At 42.0% G+C, this 24,501-nt stretch overlaps 2 protein-coding genes and 3 non-coding genes across 6 annotated transcripts; 2 read left to right on the top strand and 3 right to left on the bottom strand.

Annotated features, from left to right (window-relative positions):
• The first annotated feature begins 1,251 nt into the window (after positions 1 to 1,251).
• Positions 1,252 to 21,279, top strand: intu (inturned planar cell polarity protein). Its single transcript, XM_070854751.1, has 17 exons — positions 1,252 to 1,412; positions 2,346 to 2,947; positions 4,486 to 4,571; positions 9,193 to 9,408; positions 12,409 to 12,527; positions 13,422 to 13,511; positions 14,175 to 14,252; positions 14,519 to 14,702; positions 14,995 to 15,048; positions 15,702 to 15,764; positions 16,334 to 16,552; positions 16,763 to 16,855; positions 17,028 to 17,459; positions 18,472 to 18,566; positions 18,658 to 18,847; positions 19,514 to 19,656; positions 20,581 to 21,279. Exons 1-17 carry the CDS (start codon positions 1,279 to 1,281, stop codon positions 20,690 to 20,692), a joined length of 2,910 nt encoding a protein of 969 aa, XP_070710852.1. The 5' UTR covers positions 1,252 to 1,278; the 3' UTR covers positions 20,693 to 21,279.
• Positions 9,773 to 9,846, top strand: trnan-guu (transfer RNA asparagine (anticodon GUU)). The gene has a single exon. It is a non-coding gene; the product is annotated as a tRNA-Asn (tRNA).
• trnad-guc (transfer RNA aspartic acid (anticodon GUC)) lies at positions 17,998 to 18,069 on the bottom strand. Its single transcript has one exon. It is a non-coding gene; the product is annotated as a tRNA-Asp (tRNA).
• On the bottom strand, positions 19,865 to 19,936 carry trnad-guc (transfer RNA aspartic acid (anticodon GUC)). Its single transcript has one exon. It is a non-coding gene; the product is annotated as a tRNA-Asp (tRNA).
• ino80b (INO80 complex subunit B) lies at positions 21,272 to 24,472 on the bottom strand. 2 transcript variants are annotated; one of them, XM_070854752.1, is made up of 6 exons: positions 24,371 to 24,472; positions 24,029 to 24,164; positions 23,375 to 23,555; positions 23,116 to 23,276; positions 22,239 to 22,411; positions 21,272 to 22,132 (listed from the first exon to the last, which is right to left on the bottom strand). In XM_070854752.1, exons 2-6 carry the CDS (start codon positions 24,066 to 24,068, stop codon positions 21,668 to 21,670), a joined length of 1,020 nt encoding a protein of 339 aa, XP_070710853.1. In that variant the 5' UTR covers positions 24,069 to 24,164; positions 24,371 to 24,472; the 3' UTR covers positions 21,272 to 21,667. The 2 variants fall into 2 exon arrangements, with proteins under 2 accessions (XP_070710853.1, XP_070710854.1); XM_070854753.1 differs by having other exon boundaries at positions 24,380 to 24,472.
• Between the last annotated feature and the right edge of the window lie 29 nt (positions 24,473 to 24,501).

Below are 24,501 nucleotides of genomic sequence, written 5' to 3'. Positions count from 1 at the left end.
TCAGGCTTGAATGCTACGGTTTTTTTTAATGGAAGTACAACTGTGGGCCTGTCTGCTGAGCTTTTGTAGGCGGGTTTTTTATTCACTCCACCTGCCAAGAAGACTGCTGAGACCAATTCCGCTCTGCTGGTCTGGAGAAACACTCAAAGCCTTTTTTTTTTTCTTTTTAAAATAAAAAAACCACCAATGGGTTTCGTCTCGCCTTGAATAGTGTCGGGGATTGACGTGAGGAACCGGAGGCGGTGCTCGTCCTGGTCCTGGAGACGCAGCTCAGCCTGCACGGTGCTTTTCCTGCGGTCACAAACTTCATACGAGGCGCAGGAGAGGAATCAATTTGGCTCCTGTCGTTGGCAGAGACTTTTTATGCTGCTGTTTTGGACCCGTTGGTGTTTAAATGGTTTTAAATTGCATCTGCAGAAACCGGACAGTTTAAGTTAACGCAGCGTTGTTGGCCGCAATCCCTGGAAAACCATGACATGCAAAAGATGTTTAACATTTCTATAGATGGAGGTTCATTCTCTAAAAATTTGGAGGACTTCGACTCTATTCGCAGTGTGCTCCTTTACAGGTCAGTGCAGTTCTTACATTGAACATGAATGGCACACATGTCTAAGCTTGCATTTTGCATATTTCTCCAAACCTGACGCTGTGTGCTTTTGTTTGGCCGGAGGCGCTTTGCCAGAAGTTTTCTGAATACCGGAGGGGATTTAAAAACCTCGTGCATGCGTGCAGGGCAGGTGGATACGAGGGGGCAAACTAAACTAAAGCGTAATGTGAGCGTGTTATTCTAAAATTCATCCAGACAAAGACGATCAAATCCTCCAGCACCACCAGCCATCTGGGGTACTTTTAATTGTTGTGTCTGTCAATCAGAAGCGACGTCAACGCGATAGCAATCTGAATTTGACGTGTAGATGGTTTTATAATATATATATATATATATATTTTACAGCGTTATGTTTTATTGAAATGCATTACAGTGTTTATTTCTATAAGTTTAAATGTAGTTTAATTTAGCTGTTAATATAATGTGAACTAAGTGTTGTCTGTGCGGATGCTACATTATTTAATGGGATGGGAGCCCGTGCTCAGAAAGCTTCTGTGTTGTCAGGGGCAACAGCGCCGTCCGCCAATCAGAGCGGGCGCATTCGAGTCATGTGACAACACCGGAGCGCCCGTCAACGCTTCCAACATGGCGGTGGAATATCACAGTTTGTTTTGGTAAAAGTTCAGGTTTTTCTCCCGATTGCGTGGAAATTAAACCGCCCTTTAGCAAAAATGGCCCTCGCTAATGCCCGCCAGTGTAGCGAAAGGAGCCTCCTCGGAGGTGAAACGGAAGAAGATGGAGCCGAGCGCGGCAACGGTAGCGACCGCGAATCTGCGTCCAGTTGGAGCAGCTCCGACTACTCCGAGTAAGATAACTCCACTCCGAGACCACAAACAAATAACCAAACTAAGCATTTGATCATTCAGGAAACAGGACGAAACCTGCGTAAGATTGAATGAGACGAGTCTGGCTGAAGTTAGTCCACAGAAAAGTTAGCACTATCTGTGCTATAACTTGACGCTGAAACAGTCAATTTGGTTCTTAATATAACGTTAGCAGATATAAAACAGAGGCTGTGGTCTGTGTCTGGCTGCTTTTGATCATTTATGTGCTCATGTAATCTAAAAATAGTTGTTTTTTGAGTATAAGTACTCCAAATGTAAGGCAGTGAGCAGCTCTGCCAAAGAGGGAGTGTCTCCCCATCCACACAGTTTCCATCTCTCCTCCCTTGTGCTTTTCATAGCTTTGGGGAATGTTTTCAATTTGGGAGGTAAACCTTCATAAATAATTGTATGCTTGACATGCTCAGTAAATTTATGGATTTTGTGTCAAAGCTGCCCACCGCAAGCTCTTCAAAGCAGGTTTAAAAGTAGAGAAACCAAAAGAAAAAAATATATAGTTTTTAGTCCCACCCTTTTGGTCCAGCAGGGGATTATGCTTTGTACATATAGTAGTTTTTCATGTTTGTTCATTACAATGTTCACCTGGGCAATAACTGATACAGGTAAATTAATAAACAGCATTACTGTCTGTCAACAATCTGGAAAGATGTTGGTCACAAGTGTGCATTTATTTCAGTACAGAAATAATTAGTTAAGTGCAAGCAAATAAATGTAAAACATTACAGTGCACCTTTTTAGACCAGAAGTAGAAATGATGACTAAAATGATATCAAGTTCTGTATCATCATATTGATTAACGTCATTACATCTCTCGTCTCTTCTACTGTACCTTCTTCCAGTTTCACACCATGCTGCCTTTGATACCACTTCTCAGTAATCTGTTGGTTTTCTCTTAGTGACTTGGAACCAGAATGGCTGGATGACATCCAGAAGAACGGCGAGCTTTTCTACCTGGAGCTGAGTGAGGGCGAAGAGGAGGCTGCATTGGCCCAAGCCACCGCAAGTCAAGGTGTGTCCACTAATCATGTCCGCTTTAGCGAAAAGGAGGCAGAGATCATCACAGAGCAAAGCAAGAAGCAGCGATGCAGTTCACGGACCAAAAGTGAGCCCACACTTAAGAAGCTAGCCAGGATTCTGAGGAGAAAGCGTCGGCCATCTCAGCGCAGAGGAGGAAAGGATGGGGGTAAAGACAGCTCGACCTTATCGTCACCTCCAGCCTCCATCCTGAAGAACCAGCCGAGTCAAAGGCAGGGCGTGACAGTTCAGCAGCAGCAGCTGAAGGAAGTGTGCGTCTACCTCAACCCGAAACGTCTTGGAGGTTCATTAATGCCTCTCTCTGACAGCGGAGGCCTGCTTGAAGTGTTGCTGGGGGTGGTGCATCGCCCCTCCTCGAGCAGAGGACAAGGATGCCCTGCAGAGGTTAGACAGGAGGAAAGACTGACTGTTCATGGATTAATACCCAACAGCCCGGCCATCAAATGTGGCCAAATCTTAATTGGTAAGACCATGACTCCAATTTATAGCTGAAGATATGCATGACTGACATTATGGGGTAGGATGTTATCAGCTTTCTGAACAAGGTACGATCCAATCTTTTACAGTGTTCAGGAGAGGTTGAGACCTATTTTAGCTCTATGTGCAAAGACATGTATACACACTTGAGTAGAGGAGGGATGTTTCTGAGAAATTTCAGCTTAGGAGGAAGATTCTACTGGGATAGAAAGAAAAATGTACTTGACTGAACTTTTGCAGAAAGATTTCTCTCCATCTTTAAAAAGACCATATTTTCCTCTCAACAGGAAAAATGCAGCCATGCTGCAGTTATGATTTCAATAACAGTCATCTGTAGAGTCATGAACCAGCATCGACTCACTCATCTCCACACCACACAAATGCAATGCCAAAGCACGAGCTACAATTATTACAACACAGTCATAGTCACACACACAGATTTCTTTACAAAAAGAGACCAAAGCTTAAGATGCAACACCCAATCAAGTCAGCAAATGGGAGCCATGTAACTAAAGTGGATTAAGTATGATTTGTGAATGTGACCTGATAGTTTTGTTATTATTGTGGAGGAATGGACTGGAGGATCTAACCTAGGTTTGTGAGTTAGTGAGTTGTTTTATTTGGTGTCTAGATGTGGCCAAGCTCTCAAAGTGAACAACTACAAAGTAACACAAATCATTCTCATAGTTTCAGTTTTCAGCTTTGTGCTGTAAAACTGCAAAATTCTCATTAATAAAAGCGTGTGCAGGATGTTTAAGAGCAGTGAAAGTTTCAGCACAGTTTTGTAGAATGAATGAAACTCCAAATGCAGGCCTGGTCCTGTAGAAATAGTAATCTGTCTGTTTGAAAGCTCTGAAGTCATTTTCCTCTATCTGGGCTAATGATCGGACAGTTTTTACTAGCAGACAGTGGAACGCCAGTTGTGCTCCACCACAAATGACTACTCACATAAGTTACTGTTTAGAGAAGCTTTTATGTGGCACCGCTACATGCTTAAGCAATTAGAGTGGTTAAATACCTGAAATAGCTCCGTTACTGAGAGGATGTTGAGCCTCCCTGCGCACAAGCAGGTGAAGCTCCTTATTGGCCCTTTACTAGGTCTTTACAGCCCAGTGCAGAGGTCAGAAGCACATCACCATTGATTCAACCAATCAAACCATATAAGCCAAGTCAATATTTAGTGACTGACCAAACATAAGTTATATGTTTACAACAAGCACAACTTGAGTGTGGGTCTCTCAGTATCAGGTGGTTATGTTGTCTCTCTAAAATAAGCAGGGAAAGTTTGAGTTGCTTTCTCTTATCTTGGACCGAAAATGAAGGCGCGCTGCTTCATTACAGCACAAAAGTCTTTTTCTATTGTGTCAGTATGCTTTGATTTTTGGTGCAATTCATTCCCTTTCTTGTGGACAACATGATGCTCAGCTGTGCATGAAGAGAATGTGCATTGTGTTTCATTACTGTCAGATCGAGATAACGCTTCCTCCTGTTTGTAAATGTTCCTTTTCTGCGTGCTGTGTTCAGGTGATGTGCTTGTAGCAGTGGACGATGTGGATGTGACCTCGGAAAACATCGAGAGGGTTCTGTCCTGCATCCCAGGACCAACACAGGTCTGTGTGTGTTAATCCATTAAAAGCCAAATAAATCCTCACTAACAACTTCTTTGTAGTTGATATTTAGAGCCTCCAGTTGCCATGATCTCTGTTGCTATACATAAGAGGTCTTCACCGGTCAAAAATGACGGACCTGAATACTAATGGACCTGGGAAATTCCCTTTGAAATTCAATTAGACAGAATAATTTAAAAAAGATATACGAATACCAACCAGTTACTGCCCAAGATGTTAGACCTGACCTGATGCACGCCTATTTTATGGATCTGACAAACATGTTGGATACAACATATGGTGGTAGTCTAATAAAAGGAAATCAATATTACAGAAAAACTTGCCCACACACAGTGCTTTTGCATTTCTCTCATAATCTGCAGTGGTGTTCTTGGATCCACTGGGGCATTATACATAATGATGAACAGACCCGGGACCTGCAGTAATAGGATGGGACCTTAGCCAGACCTCATAGGCCATAGTAAAACGTGCAACCAAACCTGTACAGGTGTCATGTACAGGTAGACACATAAAGACCTCAACTATACATTAAAAGAAGCTGTACAATATACATCTCACCTTGTATCTGTCTCCATATTGGAATAGCCTTCCAATTCTGTATGATAGCATTTAGGTCTTCAATCCCTGGGCTTGTCACAAACAGAAAACTTTAACAGTAAATATAGACATTAAATGACTTTGAAATGCATTGGTTCCTCTAAGCTGCTAAAACGTGAATAGACTGCAGAAGTCAGTGGCGTTTAACATTAGAAAACCCTCAATTACTGAGAAATGATCCTTTGATCGGTAGCTAAAAAATCCATCGTCTGTGCCTCAGTCGTGCTTTTTCACCAAAAAGCAGACCATCAAAAAGTAGGAATTTGCAAATGACAGAGTGTGTATGGGTTGATGGCGAACGCGGCGGGTAGACAGGACTGTGGTGCGACTCTTTTTTTCAGTGCCACAGGAAGCTGTTGTGGGATTGAACGCTCAGCTGATTAGAAGATGTTGTCGTGAACTAAATTACATTGTAGGGAAGGAGCGAAGGAGATTTTTTGGAAAAATACAAGGTTCCTCAGGCACCACGATGACTCTCAAAAAAACTTGAAATAGAGTTGTATTGCTGACAGACTGATTGTTTTGTGTGTGTGTGTGTGTGTGTGTGTGTGAGTTGGATGATGGTTTTTCTGTGTGCCAGCCCTCCCAGATGGAACGTAGACGGTACTCATTACGTTTGGAGGAACAAATATTAGTATTAAAGTCAGTCCACCGTGCCCTTTGCTAACCCTTCACTTACTCCTTATTGCGTGTGTGTGCGTGTGTCCATCTATGAGCTTGTGCTAAATGACTGACATCAACAGACTGGAATTCCACTGAGAGCACACTTCAGTCTAACCACATCCTTATTATTTATGATGAGAGAAAGTGCTGCAGTAAGCCTTCTCAGCCTCTTTACTCACTGATTTCCCAAATTTAACATTTGATTGTTTGAAAGTTTTCTGCCATTTTTCATGTCTGAATCTGATGCCCTCAGCTCAACCCGATCAAAGCTATTTCTTGCAACCTACGTGAATCCTAAAGAATTGAGAATACCGTAGCTGTAAAATGATTTCACAATTTTTCTACCTCTCACTTCCAGGACTTAGTGAACCAGTTGAAAGGTAGATCACGTGGTCTTCCTCCACTGCTCGGCTCGTCTTTAATAATACCCCTAAAATTGGCTAAAATGGCTGGCAGCCCAGATACAGGCGCCTGCTGGAGAGGCGTGTGGCCTGTGGTTTGTGCTGACAGGCCTCGGAGAGTTCTGGGAGTGATCGCCGGATTAGAAAAATACAGTTTCAACATTTTTAACTAGAGAATATGATCTTTTTTCTCTTTTTTTCTCTTGAACGTATCTGGTAGGCACCATATGATCCACTGTTGAGACCTTCCACCTTTTTGGATTGTAGTGACCACAATACCTCATTTACTTCTTTCAGCATGCTAAATGTCTTCCTTAGGTTTGTTACAGTCACAAAAGATAGTAAGCTCATTCGTCCCATATATAACAACATAAGCACTCATGAGGTGTTCAATAAATGCAGGGTTAGTACAAAGGCTGTGCAGAATGCTTGGAAGGTTAGGAATATGCTTGAATTTGACTATATTCTTTGAAAAATGCTTGATTTTCAACATAATCTGATGTTCCATCCACACAGTCACTTATGTAAAGTAAAAGATCTTTTAATATTTTATTTGAAACAATCCCATCGTCATGTTTGTTATCTCCTGGCGCCTCACACCAGATGATAATCCTGATCAAAACATACAATCAAAGTCCATTTGAACAGCTGGTAGTAGAAATTAAGATGAGATGATAAAGACTTTGAGAGTCTGCAAATTCTTTGGTTATGGTACCTTGAAAGTGCTTGAATTTTATTTTTAAAAAGCAGTACGAGTGCTATAAATGGTGTATTTCAAATTGTGTTTTCCAGTAAAACACCAAAATGTAGTTGGGGTGTGTCCAGTGAGATGTGGTTGTTAAACTTATTACTGGATCTGTTAGGTCCCCGATGGTTTGAGGTCAAATCCCGGCAGAACCTCCACTGCTTTTTCACTAAATGTCTCCGTAGGGGAAAACTCCTCAGACCTACTGTGTTGTCTTTATGGGATATTTCCCTTGTACTCACTGAAGGTACACCCTTACTCCTAATCAGTTGTTCCCGCCCAGTGATTTCTACCAGAGACCATTAAGCACATTCTTTAGGATCCAGCTGCTCTTTCTCACATCTGGACCGCGGTTCTGATTTTCTTGAATTAACATGACTTTAGCTCCATAGATGGTCTTTTCAGTGCCGACAGGTTTCAGCCCAGTCAACACAATGTGTGAACAGCTATGCCCCATCTGTACCAGTGCTATTTATTTATTTCCACTATTTATTATTCTTATATCATTTTTAATTTTTGTTTTCTGTCAGTTTAGTTTCACTTAGTTTCCAGAGTGGGCGTGCTTGTTTCAGTTTAGTTTTTGTTGTTTAAAAATGTTAATTAAAAAAGTTTTTTTTTTTTTATAATATGTGGGGGTATTTGTCTGGGGCAGAGTTACGAAATTCAGAATTGTTATTACAATACAAGCACCACACCTAAAGAAGGGAATTGACTCCCAGTCATGTAGACATCCCAGTTCCAACAGTGAACATGTATTTATAGAGACAATAGACGGCAAACCGTGGTATCATTTTACTGGACAAGAGCAGGACAGTACAATTAGGTGAGGAGAATACAGGTAACACAGAGAAATAAAATAAAAAATAAAAAATAAAATAAAAAAATAAAATATTGTAACTTTTTTCTGTCCACCGTAACGCAATTTACAACCGAATGTTGCGTAGCTCCCTCACACAAGGAGAAAACATGCAATAATGCATAATGTATGCATTAAAGTAATGCAATACACACAGTAATTTTATTTAATCTATTTTACTCAGTTTTTTGTATACAGTAAGAAACTACCACAGCAGCTTGTTGTCGTCCATATTTAGTTTGCTGTTTTGCCATTCAGTCGGACTGTTTGCTTGTTTTACTCGTGCTGCCCAGAAGGTTTTGTCACATTTGGTTTTAGTTTAGTTAACTATTGTCATTTTGTTCTGTACTTTGAGTCTGTGAATATTTAGTCCTTCATTGTTAGAGAATTTTCCTGATTGGATTGTGTTTCCTCTGATTATGTGCAAATGGAAACTATAAGTTGTGTGGAAAGTCTTTTGTATATATGCATATGTGCACAGGATATCTATAGACTTCGTATCACCATGAAACTTTGTGGTATTTATGATGTATAGTTCCTGAATTGGTAAGGCCTACACACAGCCTCTACCACATATAATCTGACATAGTGTACATGACCTGAATGTAAGTTTGACAGATTGTTTTAATAAAGACACCACAGAGTTGCAGTTTGTCTGCTCATCTTGACTGCATGTGTCTCCATGTGCGTGTTTGTTGGGTTTCCAGGCGGCTTTATTTCTGTTTCCATTGTGACTTTCTGTGAACGGCTGTGGGGTAGAGAGCACAGGGGTACGGAAAGTTTAAAAAAAAAAATAATGCATGAACGAGAGAAGATAGGTTGTCTATTGTCTTGCCTCTGTTTCTGTGGGTTGCAGAGTTCTGGTTTGAATTTAGTCAAACACACACGCAGATCCCTGCTATTTGTTATGCTGCGGTTCAGTCTGGATGTCGGTGTCACTTTCTCTCTGACAGTCACCATCCTGCTTTTCACTTTTCAGCCTTTTCCTGAATGAATGTGTAATGATGAAAGAATTTCTCCTCTTTGGAAGCTGCACACCTCTATTTTCCTAAAACAGACACATGAGCACCGTTAAGATTCTCGCCAAGTATAATTATGTGGAGCCGTAGTGGCTTATTTATAGAAATGAATGAAAACTCAGAGAGGGACTGGTAGGCAGGCTGATGTAATGATGTTATAACAGAATAGCTGTTTTTATAAAACCCCCTTCTCTTTTTCTTGTCCCCATTTTCTGTCTTCCTTTTTTTAAAATTATTCTCCTTCCCACAACATGCCCCATTCTTCATTTCTCTCCACCTTTTATCCTCTAAATTTTCTCTCTCCTCCTGCCACCTCCTCCAGGTGAGGCTAACCTTGGAGACGGCCGCTGTGGTGGACAGCAGCAGTGCCAGCGACACATCGGCGGTCCATAAGACGAAGGCCTGCCCACCGGTCAGCCAGCTGGTGCGTCTCCTGTGGGGGGAGGACACGGCTGAACTTCAGATGTCCATAGGACACATCCCCCACATTGTCATGTACCTCTCACTGAAACTGGACTCCGCGTCAACACAGGAGGAGGTCAGTTTTTATTGATATTGGATGGATATTAATTGGTCCTTACTGCATTCAGCATCCTTTTTGGCTTTTTGTTTTCCGTGCAACAATAAAGCTACAACAATGGCAGCATTAGATGTGAGGACCACAGGTGGAATGTAATGGTTTTTTTTGTAAAAACCACAATAATACAAAACATTCAACTCCAGATGGATGTCGCTCTCCACAAAAATGCTTGACAAAGCATGAACTTATGACTGATCATAAATCTCCGTCAGCTCCATTGTTGTTAATCTTGGATTTAGAGCAAAGAACTGTAATGCCAGCAACATTCAGGGCTGGAAATCAAACTATCATAGCCCCTTAGAAGATGATGTGTGGCATGACTGTCTCTGTGGCGCAATCGGTTAGCGCGTTCGGCTGTTAACCGAAAGGTTGGTGGTTCGAGCCCACCCAGGGACGTCCATTTTTCATTCATAGTATCTGGGTTATGTCTTGTAAATGATTAATCTGTTTCCATGATTATGGGTAAAGGTCAGACATCTCAGGCTGTCTTTGATCATTTGTTTTCAAAATGTATGAGAGCAGGCGCTGTACATTTAAATCCCCCTCCCCTCCCCCACCCACTTTCCCTCTGCTCTCTGTGTAACGCATCCTGTTACATAACACCAAGGGCTGAGGGTGAGCAAATGGAGAGAAGTGGAACCACTGCATAAGTCAGGTTCCACTTTTTCCAAATAACAAGAAAATAAATTGATAAATATATGAATGTAGGAATCCGTGTTGAGTACTGAGTACTGAGCAGCACTGAGTACAATCAGATAGAAAAGAAAGCCCGTAACAGAGCACTGTGCACCCCGTGGATGTCCTGTACTACAGGGGAAGTGTCAGGCAATGGCTGACTGACTGTTGGAAGCATTATTAACCGAAAGGTTGGTGGTTCAAGCCCATCCTGGTAATTTGCTAACTTCATATAAATTAATATGCTTGTTTCCAACCATCATTTTGAGAGGAGAATTACATTTAGACTGTTGAAATGCTGCTGAAGTCTCAGAGTTCCTAGAAAGGTTTCTCGGGTGAAAACTGGCTGTTATTGAAGAGCAGAGGGAGCATTGAAAAGAACATGCCCTGTCGGGGGTGCAGAGGGCAAACTAAACATGTCCTATACATTTTAATAAAGTTTAAATAAAACTGACAGAAAAAATAGAACATAAAGACATCCAAATCCTGACTTCATATTTTTTCCTCTCTTTGGAGAGATAATGGGTCTTGGGGAAACCAGATTATTACTTTGTGGTCAAAGGGATGCTGAGCAGCGCTATAAACTTTATTATACTGGATTTAAGACATTTGACTGTACTGAACAGACATATTTAATCATCTACATTCTAAAGATGAATTAATGGCTCGTCACCTGCCCAAGACCTCGAGGACTTTCCACTCCACAAGCTTAAAGCCTTGATCATGCTCCAGTACGGAGGTTTATTCTGATAAATGAGTGTTAAAGATGACCTGACCTGTGTAGGAAACCCCAGCTTCAGGAGTGGAAAGCTTTCTCTGAATTTGTCAGATGTGAGTGAGACTCTTAGAGAAAACTACTGCTCTGGACGGCTTCCAGCGCCTGCGGGTGCTACTAACAGAAAACAGAAAGAAAGGGGAGAGAAACAGGAGAAGCTGAGGTGCACTGCCCCGAGCACGGCTCCTATCAATAACCGACCTGCCAGTTTAATGCTGTAAACTTTATCCTCTCAAGGGTGAATCCACACATGGCCATCTGGTTGAAGTGCAGCAGCTGATAAAAGAAATAGCATAATTCTTTTTTAACTGGATCCATGCACCGAGCACTGTTTCATATCCCAAAAGGGAGAGCACAATCAGCTTGTAGTGAAGTGTTAATCCCAAAGTGTGTGCTTTCCTGCTCTGAGAAGCAAACCACTCATTTGCTGACCGTCATCTCCTGCACTGTAATCACATTTTCCCCGTGGATGACTATTGGCAGGTTGATGTTTTCTTTATGGTTGTACTTCATGGTTCTGCAGTTCCTTTTTGTGTATCTAAAAGCCAGATTTTTATTGTTTTTCGTCTTGACCTAAGCGGCAGTGGGTATGGAGAGTACGGTCTGTCTGGAGGCACATCAGCTGGTTTTCTAAATAACGGTGCTGCGAAAGAACACGCTAAACTCTGACTTTGATTTTTTAGTCCTTTGATTGCAGGGTAGCAGGAATTGGAAAGTTTCAGAGTCTGTATTTTTGAGTTTGAGCTGTGTGATGATTTTTTTGCCTGTGTGTATTGACGTATTGAAGTGTTGTACTGCATTGGTTGTTGTTCCTCTTATTCCTTTGTTCTGGTTGCCATGGGTATAAGGGCCTGCTCATTCAAGGTTTTTAGCCCCCTCACCCACCACTACGTCCTCTGATATCCTCAGCTCTTATCCGTCAAAGCTGCCAGCGTGCTGGGATGAATACTAATATCACAAACAATGCACTGAATCTAACCAGAGCATTTTCTGGTCTCTGCTTTGTGGGGTTTTTCTGTTCCTCCTGTAAAATAAGTGTTTGTATTTCATCAAGGGATCAGTGCTAATCGTGATGTACTGTTTGTATAGTTTGGATGAAAACTATTTGAAAACGTATGCAGCCGTTTCAGATAAGAGTTTCTCTGAGCTTCAGTGGAATTCGTGCATTTCCTGAATCTGCTTTTCTTTACTCTGGAAGTCAAACACATCAAATATTTAAGTAAGATCCTTCTTTAAAGTGACATTTCATTTCTTTGTTTGTTCCAAAGTGAGAATTGGTGGGACTGTAAAACTGAAACCAAACTAACATTGTTGAAGAGACAGAATAAACGACCAGCGGTGCATCTGTTCATTCTTCTTTGCTGTCCATAATTCAGAGGAGACAGTAGCATCCAACAACAGATATTTCACATTTTTGTGTGATGTTTTTCTGTTGATAGGCTAACCAGAGGCTTCTCTCTCTGCTGCATGTATAATTTTCATGGGTGTATGTGTGTTTGTGTTTGCAGGAGGAGATCTTGTACCAGTACCCGGTGTCTGAAGCATCCAGCCAGCTGAAAGGAGTGAGGGGGATCTTCCTCACACTGTGTGACATGCTGGAGAATGTCACAGGAGGGCAGATTATCAGGTTAGAGAAGTAACATGGAACCGTTACATGTGTTGTAATTACTAACCTTTGACTGTAAGATAAACTGAAATCCATATATTTGTTTTTTAACCAATCAGATGCTTTGCTTCCAGCTGGATCAGATTGTCTTCTTCACAATTATCAACCACAAATTGTGTGCTAAGGTTGGAGGTTAGATGGTCACTGATAATTATTGTCATCATTAGTTAATCTGCAAATTTTTTCAAATAATAATACATTTTTTGTCTTTAAGATATTAAAGAATAGTGAAAAACTCCAGTCAATTAATTGTTTTAGCTTTAGTTGGTGAGCAGGCTATAGTCTTTATTTGAACTAATGATTTTTTAACAGTTTTCGTGCCCATAATGATGCTCCAGTACTTCAGTATAAGGGTTTTAAGAGACCACAGTGGGTGTATGCCATACCAGTGATACCGAATAGTGCTAACATTGGCCAAAATCAACCACATTTTCTCTAAACCCTTAAACTTTGTCAGACGTAGTTGTGATTGTTTCTTGAAGAGGATGTGGGCTTATTCAGTGAGCTTTATCTTCTGCTGGTTGGAGCAGTATTTCCCTTTTTCTTTATAAACGTCGTTAAAACTGTCTTTAAAGTTAAACCTTATGGCACACAACGAAAGATACAAATACTACTGACAATTACAAGGTATTAAAATGAGAATTGTTTTTGTTGTAGCTGCCCCAAATTCCTAATTTTTCAGCCACCTCACTGCTGGATGTTTTGAATATCAACACAGTTCACAGTGGAGTTTAAAACAACAGTGAGCTGGGAGGACATTTTGGCAGTTGTAGAAGAGATGAACGCTAAGAAATTAACAGTTACGATACATTTATGTTGTCACTTGTCCCTCGATTCTCATCTTCTCCCCCTTAGCTCTTCTCTCCTGCTTGGGAAACATCTGGTACATGTGGGCTACTGGAAGGAAAGCAACAACCTGCTGGTCATCGGTCTTCCTGCTGAGAGGTAGAGGGAGGCAGCATCAAACACACAGATTAAACGCTGAAATAGCTCCACCACATTTCATTTGAACTGCAGCCTTTGCCAGCAGAGAAAATCAACAGATGCTACACAGCAGGAGTCTATTCCATGCGGCAGGTGTAAAAGATTGTAGAAGATTTTTAGGACATAATTTATAAAACTCTGGGCTCAGATACTGGAGTGGTAATAAACTTAATGCACATGGCTGCTGATGTGCTCGTGAAATGGACTATTTCTGGAGAAGAGGAGACATATTTAAGAGCGTGATCTGTAAAAACAATTCAAAAGGGCCATCAATTTTTTTCAGTTTCACTGTGCACATGTGCTTCTTTTTGTCCTTTGTTGGCAGGATGACTACCTCTTTCAGGAGCATGAGGTTGTAAAATGGTTCATGATATGAGTCATATTAGCCACCTATTCATTTTTAGCAACCAGGTCAACACAATCAATCATCACCTCTGTTGAGAAATAATCTCATTCATGCGTAAAAGCTGTTGAGGAACACCCACATTTAAACAAAACAGTCACTCGTAAAATGTTTTTCTTTCGTGGCTCTTGACCGTTAGTGCAAATATTTGATAAGCAGCAGATCTGCTGAAGCTGACGTTTATCCAGGTCTGCATTTGACATTTTTCCCTTTTCCTCCAGGGTTCCACTGCTGTATCTGCAGACGGTGGTGGGAGACGTAGTCCGGACACTAAAAGTGATGTACGGCTCCTTAGACAGGTTGGTCGGTCTTAGCTTTCCTGTGGTCCTGCTGAGAGAGCCGGTTGAAACCTCCCCTCATTTATTTTATGCTTTATGCAAAATACACTGAAATGAAAATAGTGTGTTTCACCAATTCAAAGCACCAGCTGGGTTTTACACAAAGACTTCATTGTCTCACTCTCTCCCACTTTTGTTGCTCTCAAATACATTTTCCTTCCCTATTACTGCTGTACTTCCATGAATTATTTCTTTCGTCTGTATTTTCTTTACTGTGTCCTCTGCAGTGCTTTCTGTAAGGCGGACCACGCTCCCAGGTTGGACCACTTCTTTTGCCTGTTCTTCCAGCAGCTCATCCAGCCGTCCCGCCTGAGGGATGGCTCCTCTGCCCCGCTCCCCGACGTCTCAGGGACCCTTTTCCTGGACGGACTGCCAGCCGTCCGATGGCTCACGCTGCCTCCAGAAATCAAGGTACATTCCTGTGTGAGAGGAGGCTGGGACGAGAATAATATTTCTACATCTAATTTAGTCTTCAAGCTGTAGTAATTACAACAACTGCTATTTGTATATAAGAGTGTTCCTGTTTCTTCAGTTATTTAAAACAAATTGTAATAATGTTGTCACAAATGCAAGCTGTGGCGCCCTCTAGTGTCCTTTGTCACAAAGGACACTCAATGTGTTACTCTGACACCAACCAGATGGATAAGCTTTTAACAATAATTAAATGTTATTCACCTTAGATTGGATTTTTTTCTATCTACAGATGGAGGTGGATACTGTTCTCTCTGATTTTGAGTCTTCTGATTTTGGAGAAATGGTGAGAAAAAACATGTAATCAGTTACACATAAATCAAAATCACCTAAAACACTGGGCTTTTTTTCTTTCAGGCATAAAGTACTTCTAAATGTGTGCCACCTGTTAGGGATTAGGGACATTCAGAGACCTTTTGTGTGCTTAAAGAATGTCTCCTCACAGTCCTGAAACATTTTAACAAATCCTCCAGTTGCAAATAAGTGATGTTTGAACATCAGGGGTTCGTGTTGTGTTATGATCCCTTATCCTGCTGCTCATTAGTTGGCTGAACATACACGTTAGCTGAGATGCCATCTGTCTGGGGAGAAGGTTGCACTATTTTTAGAGGCGTGCTCGTGTGTACGTGTGTGTGCACTGTGTGTATTTTTAAGTAGGAGCTAATGGGGTCACATGCAGCGTAAATTGATTACATGAAGCTGCAGAGACAAAATGGGAGAGAGCAATTATTGATGCAGGAAGTAGTTTCATGATTCAAATGATTACACACACTAATCTACTCTTAGAAAATAAATTAGTCAATTAATTTTTACACAAATTCATAAATTATTGATCGAACTCGAAACAATGTCACTAACCTTTTTCATATGGTGTCATTTTCAGCTCCCTCTAATATCTGTGTCCTTGTTTACTTTCTTTGTCTTTGTCTTTTTTAACAGTCTGAGGACTTTTTTGGACTGAGGCGTCTGTATGTAATTCTTGGCTCCTGTTTGTTTTACAAGGTTGGTGTCCCTGTAAAAACACACACACACACGCGCTTGCCGATTGTATTTATATCCTCACCTGATGGTACCCCATCTAGGGAGCCATCGTTAATTGGCAACAATAGAGCACCCAGCTAACAGTCAGTGAACACAGAAGATGGCCTCTCACACTAGATAACATGACAAGCCTATTCTCTTGCTCAGTGGCAAGTCATCAGCTTAATTACTCTGTTAAAATATTAATGAAGGAGAACAGCAAGCAGTAGACTGTGTTGAATCACCTGTTACTCTAAAGGTGTGAGAATCTCCTGGGTTAGTCCAGTTATTGGATGTGATTTTTATATAATTGCAAGGTGTCAATCAATCAGTCTTTATTTATATAGCGGCAATTCATACGAAACGACAGTTCATACGACAGTTTTCATGCAGATCAGGTCAAGACCAAACGATTTAAGAATTCAGAATTTAAGAATCGTAACATGAGCAAGCAAAAGCTGTGTCAGCAAAATTCATTTTCACTGAAGACGCCGCCCTACACACTTGTTTAGTAGACGTTTTATTAAGTCGTCCACACGCTCACCTTCCAGTCCTACCTGATCGCCAACCATCTACCCAAAGAGGACCTGCTGGATGTGAGCCTGTACTGCCAGCACTACTGCCTGCTGCCATTGGCGTCTGAGCAGCGTGTGGGTCAGCTGGTCATCTGGAGGGAGGTGTTCCCCCAGCAGAGAGCTAATGGCGGCAGCAGCACAGCGCCAGGCTACACCCCACCTCAGGGACGACACTTCCTCCTCATAGTGGGGCTGGTAAGGAGGCGGTGGTCATTTTGCTGTCCTTTAATACGTAGAATCGTGGAATCAGCTACTAAAACTCTGCACTTAATAAGCTACTTATTTTGTTACATGCCATAATTGATTTCCAACCTTCACTGACTAAAAAAAAAAAAATTGACTACCCTCGTGTCTGTTCCCCTGTGATGTCATACAAATCACGTTTTCTTTGCTTGTGTGTCCCAGAGGCACTTCATGCAGTGTGTGCTGTTGGAGGCAGGCGGCTGTGCTTCACCAGCTTTAGACTCTCCAGGACCTGATTGTGTTTACGTGGATCAGGTGAACCTTGTTGTCCTAAATTATTGTAATTTTACAACACTTTACTCATCTACATGAAGAAAAACTATTACGTCCTACTTCATTTGTCTTATAGTTTGATTACTTTTGCAACCAAGAGAACATGAAAAAATGTGTTGCTTGCTACAATATAAACTGAAACTCTTACATGCAGGTAAAGGCCACCCTGCTGCAGCTGGAGGTGCTGGAGGTGGGTATTGAGGAGCGTCTGAATGCTCCACCTGCTCCCTGCCTGTCCTGTGCTGACTGGTTCCTCCCCGCCACCACGGCCCGCGACCGCCTGGACAGCCTTGCCTCTTCCTCTCCCGTCTTCAGCAAGCTAGCTGGCGCAGTTAAAGGCTCCTCATCCGGGTCCAGAGGCCGTAGCCTGTTTGGCGAGAAGGCCCGGAGGTCCAGCCCCCAGAGGAGCCTATCGGACAGCGGGAGTGAGGGACAGATGGATGCTGCGTCAGGGTCTGGTTCATCAGTGGCTCCAGGCCTCAGTCCACACTCCACCCCGGACTCAGCCAGGAAACTGGGGGGGAGACGGGACTCGCTGGGCTCTGGAGGGTCTGATGGGAGTGGAGGCAGCGGAGGCCTCTTCAAGGTACAGTTTTAGTTTTTTATTACAGGTTTTCTATACAATCTCTGTCAGTTTAATGTTATTATCATACCTTTAATATCACACACATCCATAACGTTAGCAGGCATATACACAACAGAGATACAGTGGGTGTCAGATCCATTAATAAGACATTAAGGATTTAACATTCACTCGTGCTGACTAACGGGGCTCAGCAGGTGGATATGCACAGCAGTGCACACATTATTATTATTATCATTATCTTTTAGTTTTGATAGTCAGTTTGTTAAAATCAACATAATATCTTAATACCTTCTGCTGAGGAAGAAAACAGCTGAGCCGGTGGTGCATTCACACTGTACTGTACTCAGTGCTGTCCACTCATGATCAGATCACCTAAGACACGCTAATGCCGGTTTTTACCAGGGCCTTAGGAGCTAATGTTTTTGATTGTTTGCGAGTTATCTGTGAAACTAGAAAAACAGGTTTCAAAGAAAGGTCATGGCTAAGACACAAGTTATGCAAAACAGACTTCCTAGTGGAAAATGTAATAAATATTAATCTCCCCGTCGGGGAATCGAACCCCGGTCTTCCGCGTGACAGGCGGAGATACTGTCCACTATACTAACGAGGAAGAGATATAGAAATATTGAACAACCAATTATTTGATATCCACCCTTGTCGTCACCTGAACTGAAGTTTTGTTCATATTAGAGCTGAACAAGCAGCATGCTGCTCATGTTAAGCTCAAGGTTGCAGAGAGGACCCACCCACAAGCAGGAATTAGTGCAGCAGCTGATCTGTTTGCTGGGTGAGGACAGGGAGGTGCGGGTGCTGCAGCAGGGTAATGGACCATGTGACACTGACTGCTTGGACTTCCTCTCTTTCATGCCTCTTTCATGCATATGTTTTACCAACTCAAAAAAGTGGACCCTAATCTCTCAGAAAAGCTGGTTTTATTGGATCTTGTACTCATATTGTGTTACTGTTATAATGTAGTGTATTGTTATGGTCTGACTTGTGCTTTGTATATCAGATTTCCAGGATGAAGCACCCAAACCCGTTCTACCTGGGCACCCTGAAGAAGACCCTGACTGAGAGGGAGACAGAGGAGATGTATAACACCATGAAGTAGGTGACGGGAAATATGCCTTTTATTTCATTCCACTAGCCTCAACATATGTTTTATTTACTCAATCTCTCCGTCCTGTGTTTGTGGCAGACTAACCTCAGGTGCAGAGAACACCTTGTTCCACTATGTCCTGATGGAAACTGTTCAGGGGATCTTTATCGCTCCTTCTCACAGAGAGTTGGCTCAGCTCAGCGGCTCCATTCATCCGCAACTCATCCGCAACTTCCACCACTGCTGCCTCTCCATACGGGCCGCCTTTCAGCAGAGCCTGCCAGCCAGGGTGAGTCACACAGACCACATCTCACAGAGCTGCACAGCTCCAACAAATCATGGCAAATGACTCACCACCTAACGCCACGACAAGACAAGATTCTATCATTGTCAAGTCAGGTGAAGACCAAAACCACAACATTACAACAGCATGACTAAAAATGAATAAAACTGAGACTAAAAATCAAAGTGAGAGCATGAAGACAGAACTTAATTCATCCAAAGGGAAATTGTTGTGCAGCAGTTGCAGTACAAAGTAGGAAATAGTGCAAATAAAATGAATGAAATGATAAAAAATGTCAATAAACAGAAATTTAAATACACATAATGCTAAGAATGTAATGAAGTAGAGTTGAAGGTGGAAAACAAATAAAATAATATTTGCTTCATCCGGGAATCAAATCCACTATACTAACAAAGAAAGGAGAGTTTTTAGAATAATAACCATGATTTTGATATGTAATCTCTCTAGAAAGGCAGATAACCATCAGTATAGATACATCTATTAATCTTCTGTCAGTCAGCTAAGTGATTAATCAAGTAATCGTGTCAGAGTTAAAAAACTAATGTTAAGTCCAGACTGCTTCCAAAACTGGACAAATCTAATCACGTATGTGACGGTTGCTCAGCTGAAGGAGCAGGATTGTTGCTTCTACTGTGATTTTCGTTGCTGCAGGGTCGTCGGGCTGCAGACAGGCCTCGCGGCGGCGGCTGGGGTCTGGGTCCAGTGAAGGAGCACGGGGTTCTGTTTCAGTGTAAACCAGAGAACTGGACCGACCAGAGGAAACCTGCTCCCACCATGACTTACTGGGTTATAGGGTACGTTAGCTTCTCCTTCAATCACTATTTTTTTAAATTTTATTTTTAACAGTCTTGCATTTTTCTAATGATTAGGAAGGGAGCTGATAATTGTAATAATAAATAAACGTGTAAAAATGCCGATGAATAGAAATGTAATAGATATACACAATGTACTATGAATAAATTAGGGTTACAGAAAGCTGGTTATTAAATGAAAAGGTGATTTCTCCCCGTCGGGGAATCGAACCCCGGTCTTCCGCGTGACAGGCGGAGATACTGTCCACTATACTAACGAGGAGTGGTACGATAAGAAACATGTGGACGAATTTTGATGTATTTTTATATATTATCTATTCACTTGATCTGTATTTATATCAGCGTCTTGTTTTGTCCGACCAAAACCTACAGATTATTATTCCTGACTGATACAGTCTGCGCTGATTCACTCACCGCACCGTCTTCAAACGGAGCTTCGTGGTTACAACATTTGTACACGACAAACGTGGCGATCACTGTCTGACGATGTTACCATAGTGTTTAGAATGTCCTCGGTCGTTAGAACGCCGTTGCCAGGCAACACGGACACCAGAAGACTTCTAGAAGCCACCGAGGCTAGTAGCAACTTAGCAGCTTAGCTAGCGAGCGGGTAACATAAAGTACGCAGGTAATGTGAGACCGTAGAGGAATGTCAAGATTTTCTTCGGGCATAAAATTACTCAAAAAACCGTCGAAGGACTAAAATTACAATATGTTAACATCCACCGAGTAACTGACTTCCATGGCCATTTCTGAAAAAGTCATAGTCAGTTCCACTATTGTGATATTTATCTCTAATTAAATCTTTTTATGATTTATTGTTCTTCTATCAGGCTCTGGTGTTAGCACTTACTCCTTATGTACTTTACTTATATTACTCTATTGTTGCTATAATGTTTTGATCAGACGGATGTTGCTGGAGCCCGTCCCTCAGGAATTCTACGTGTGTTTCCACGACTCGGTGGCAGAGGTTCCCGTGGAGATGGCCTTCAGACTCTCCTTCGGTCTGGCCTTGTGATGCCTCCTCTTGATGGACACACAAACACCACTCAAGCATCAGCCGCATTCTCAGGAAAACAGATCAAACTGTGGCGCTTGTTTGGCTAGTTGTCCCGGTGGCTGTGGGAAAATCTAACAGGAGTTCATGGAGGCTGAATCCTACAATGTGCCTCCAGTTCACAGGTGATTTTCTGCAGATAGCAGCAGAGCGTGACTGAGGCCTTACAGCAGTGATAAGCAAATAGCAGACTGACTGCTTTCCTTGAGTTCAAACCAGGTAATTTTTTGTGCCTTGTTGCCCACTAGCGATGTGTGTAAGGGTCTTTTTTATGTGTGTTTGTGTAGATAAAGGGCCACTCAGTCAGTGAATACCTCAGACTCCTTGGTGGAAACCTCTGATAAGAGAAGTCAGTTCACTGAGTTGGACCCATAAAAATCATGCTGCTTCTGCACACATTTGACAGGGCAAATAAGGTCATGTTGACATTTTCACACGTTGTATTCAGTGTTGGAAAGGCATTTCATTTGTTACTTAATTTAAGATGTACAGTTTTGTATGGAAACGGAATCATTTGTTACAAAAAAATAAACCTAGAGATTAAAGAAGCAACACAGTTTCTTTTATTCTTTCAAAACAAAAATAGCTTCTCGTTGACGATCCGTCGGTCTCTAAACATAATTTTTACATTATTACCAAAATGGAAAAATGGTTCAAGCAGGTGGAAACAACCCTACCTTCTCTCCAATCTTACACAAAAATATAAATTTCATGTAGTTTTCAACAAATGGCAATCATAAATATTGTGTAATGTTTGATTGGTAAAATATACATAATTGAATTGTGTAACGAGCACTGCAGGGAAAATCATCATTATTAATGACACAGCCAGCGATAAATGTAGATCCACGTTCAGAGTCCTGAAAAGATTTCAGTTTAAAGTAAAGAGTTATATCCTCCCCATCTGTGGACACACCTATCCGTCCCGTTAAGGGTTCAAGCTGCGCTCTGAACAAGCAGCAGGTTCCTCTTGTAACACTCGAGGCTGCAGAGAGGAACCCCGGTCTTTGAGCAGGAATATTTCTTCAGGTTGGTGCAGCCACCAACTCCGCAGTTCACCGGAGCTGCTGGCGGAGGACATGGAGGTGCCGGGGCCGGAGCGGGGACCCCAGTGGGGAAGCAGATGACCACGCCTCGGACGGAGTCGCCGTACCGGACCATGGGACACTGATTCTGCTTGGACTTCCTCTCCTTCATGCTTTTGATCTTGGCCTTGCTGGTTTTGGTCAGTCTCTCTATCGTCTGGTTCTTGTTCTCTTCTGCCTTCTTGGCGGCCTGCAGGCGTCTCTTCCGGGCTCGCTCCTCCCGCTTCTGCATCATCTCTGCGGTCATCTCCTTCTCTTTGTAACCCATGGGGAGCTCCAGGAGAGGCTGGCTCTGCTGCTTGTGTAGCAGGGCTTTCTGAACATGAACACAAACAAAAAACACTCAGGGACAGCCACATTAAGGATTTTTTAAATCAACAGGGGTCTGAAGTATGTTTCCTGCTTTCGCCTCTCTACCTCACCTGTCTGGCTGTGAGCAGAGACTCGTCAACCTCCTTCTTCAGCTCTCCATTGTCGTCAAGCTCTCCCTTCTCCAGAGCGTCCAGCCACCTCTCCTCCTCGTCCACAGGCCCGCACAGCATGGAGTCTGAGTCCATGTCTGGCAGAGGGGACGTGGCCAGGTTGCTGTCTTCATCTGATTCGGAACAAACAAGATTAACATGGTACAAGAGAGAAAATACTAACATGGAGCAAACATGCACTCACTGCACTCCATTTAGGTTTTAATATTTTATTTAGCATTCAGTCAATGAAAGGAACGGAAAATCTGTATGTTTATTAACCTCAGCGTGATTTGTCTGCCATTTATAATAAATCTACTGATGTGAATCACATACAAACATCTAAAAGGATCAGTTCAGTGTTTTTTCAAGTTTAAGTGCAAAACTAAATTATGTATACTTAACATTTTTGCTTCAATGTGATGCAGTTTTCCATTTATTTCCATACAGCAAGAGCTCCCAACCTTTTTGGCTGGTGATCACTTATGAGCGGCTCAAGCTAAGAGATTTGGAGGCCTAAAAATATTAAAATATCCAATATTTCACAAGGGTGAAGAAGATTAGATTGAATTTCCAAATTTTGTTTCCATGTCAAGTGATTCTTACTTTCTTATTCCTTTAAACCCTCTTGTAACCCCTTAACACTGATCTTTGTCCAGACCTCTACCATACAGCCGTACAGTAGGAAGTGAATGAATCAACTAACAAACTCAACCTGATGTGATACTGTGAACAAAAATGGGGGCGTGATGAGATGGTCTTTAAATAAATAAATCATTATATATATGGATCCAATGATTTTTACCTAGATGACAGGATCCAGTTTATTGTATCTTACCAAGCCAAGCCCGATACTGCTCCAGAGGGACAGAGGGCTCATCGTCGTCGTCATCATCATCTTCATCGTCATCGTCGTCATCATCATCACCATCATTATCAATAATCATCAAGGGAGAAGGAGGACAAGCCACACCAGGATGCACGGTGAAGGTGGGAACACTGATACAGAAAACAGGGAAGAAGAAGAAGAATTCACTGAGCGATCGGGTTTAGATGGAACTGAGCACAAACCGACCACCGTCACCATCCCGTCTCACCTCTTGGTCCCCAGTGTCTGTCCACCCAGTTTGATCTTGAGTCGGAGCTGTGGAGGAGGCTGAGGAACCAAGACAGGCTCAGGCTCCGGGGCCTCGGCGAAACTGTGGTGCTTCCTCTTGTGCTTCTTGTGTTTTTTGTGTTTTCGCTTGTGGACGCTGTGCAGGCTAGAGCCACCTTCACCTAAAGAGGATATTTATTATTATAAATATAATAATCGCCTATTAATTAGTAAATTATGGTTGTTTCTAGACCAAATGACCGTTGCCATTTCTTACAGATGCACCTATGTAACATATACACTCATACAATAACACTTTTACTGCTGATATTTGATTTGTTGTTGTTTCCCAGATGTATGGTGCTTACAACAAATATAAGATTTGCATCAAAATACAAGAAGAGTTTTTCTTTAGCAGCTTAAAAGATGCCACGTCACAAGTTCAAAAAATACATGAAACAGCAATATAAAAATAACTAATTAGTTAGTTAATTAGTTACTAGCACTGTAACTAACTGTACTGTGAACTCAGGTGCCAGTTATTTAGGCACGTAAAACTAACGCAGTCTTAGTTTTACAAAGTTGAACCTAATAAACAAGCTGCTGGGTGAATATTTCAGCATAACTTTGCCTGTCAGTAATCTTGTATACTCACCGAGAAACCTGGGGTGAATCATGTCCTTCCTTTTCCCCATTGAACCGACAATAGGGACGTAAACACCGAAGACAGGACAGCCTGCTGCTCTACATATCAGCACAAAATCTCAGTCTTCTAGAAAACGGAGCAGTGTCTGCAGGAGAGAGAAGCACACCTGAAACCTTACACCTTAATTTAATGCAACATTAATGAAGAAGGCGACAGTGACGTTGACTTAAACGCATGTGAGGTTTCGTGTTTTCTACATCATGAGAACATATACTTCTTTCTATTTATTTCATTTAGTAAATTATATAAGATTCCTTTGAGCGAGGCCGTTAGCTTTAACTTTAATTGTACCTTATTTACCTGAGGGGTCACTCACATTGCAAGAGTGAGTTCAACTGGCCGCCAGAAATCCCCAAAATGTAGTGAGAATTAGGCAAAGTTCACCATTAGCAACTAGCAACGACTATGATATGCTAACAACA

This window comes from Pempheris klunzingeri, chromosome 23 (genome assembly GCF_042242105.1).
Source record: "Pempheris klunzingeri isolate RE-2024b chromosome 23, fPemKlu1.hap1, whole genome shotgun sequence".
NCBI classification, from domain to species: Eukaryota; Metazoa; Chordata; class Actinopteri; order Acropomatiformes; family Pempheridae; genus Pempheris; species Pempheris klunzingeri.
Note: the sequence above shows the minus strand (reverse complement) of the source record. Positions and strands in the feature narration are given on the sequence as shown.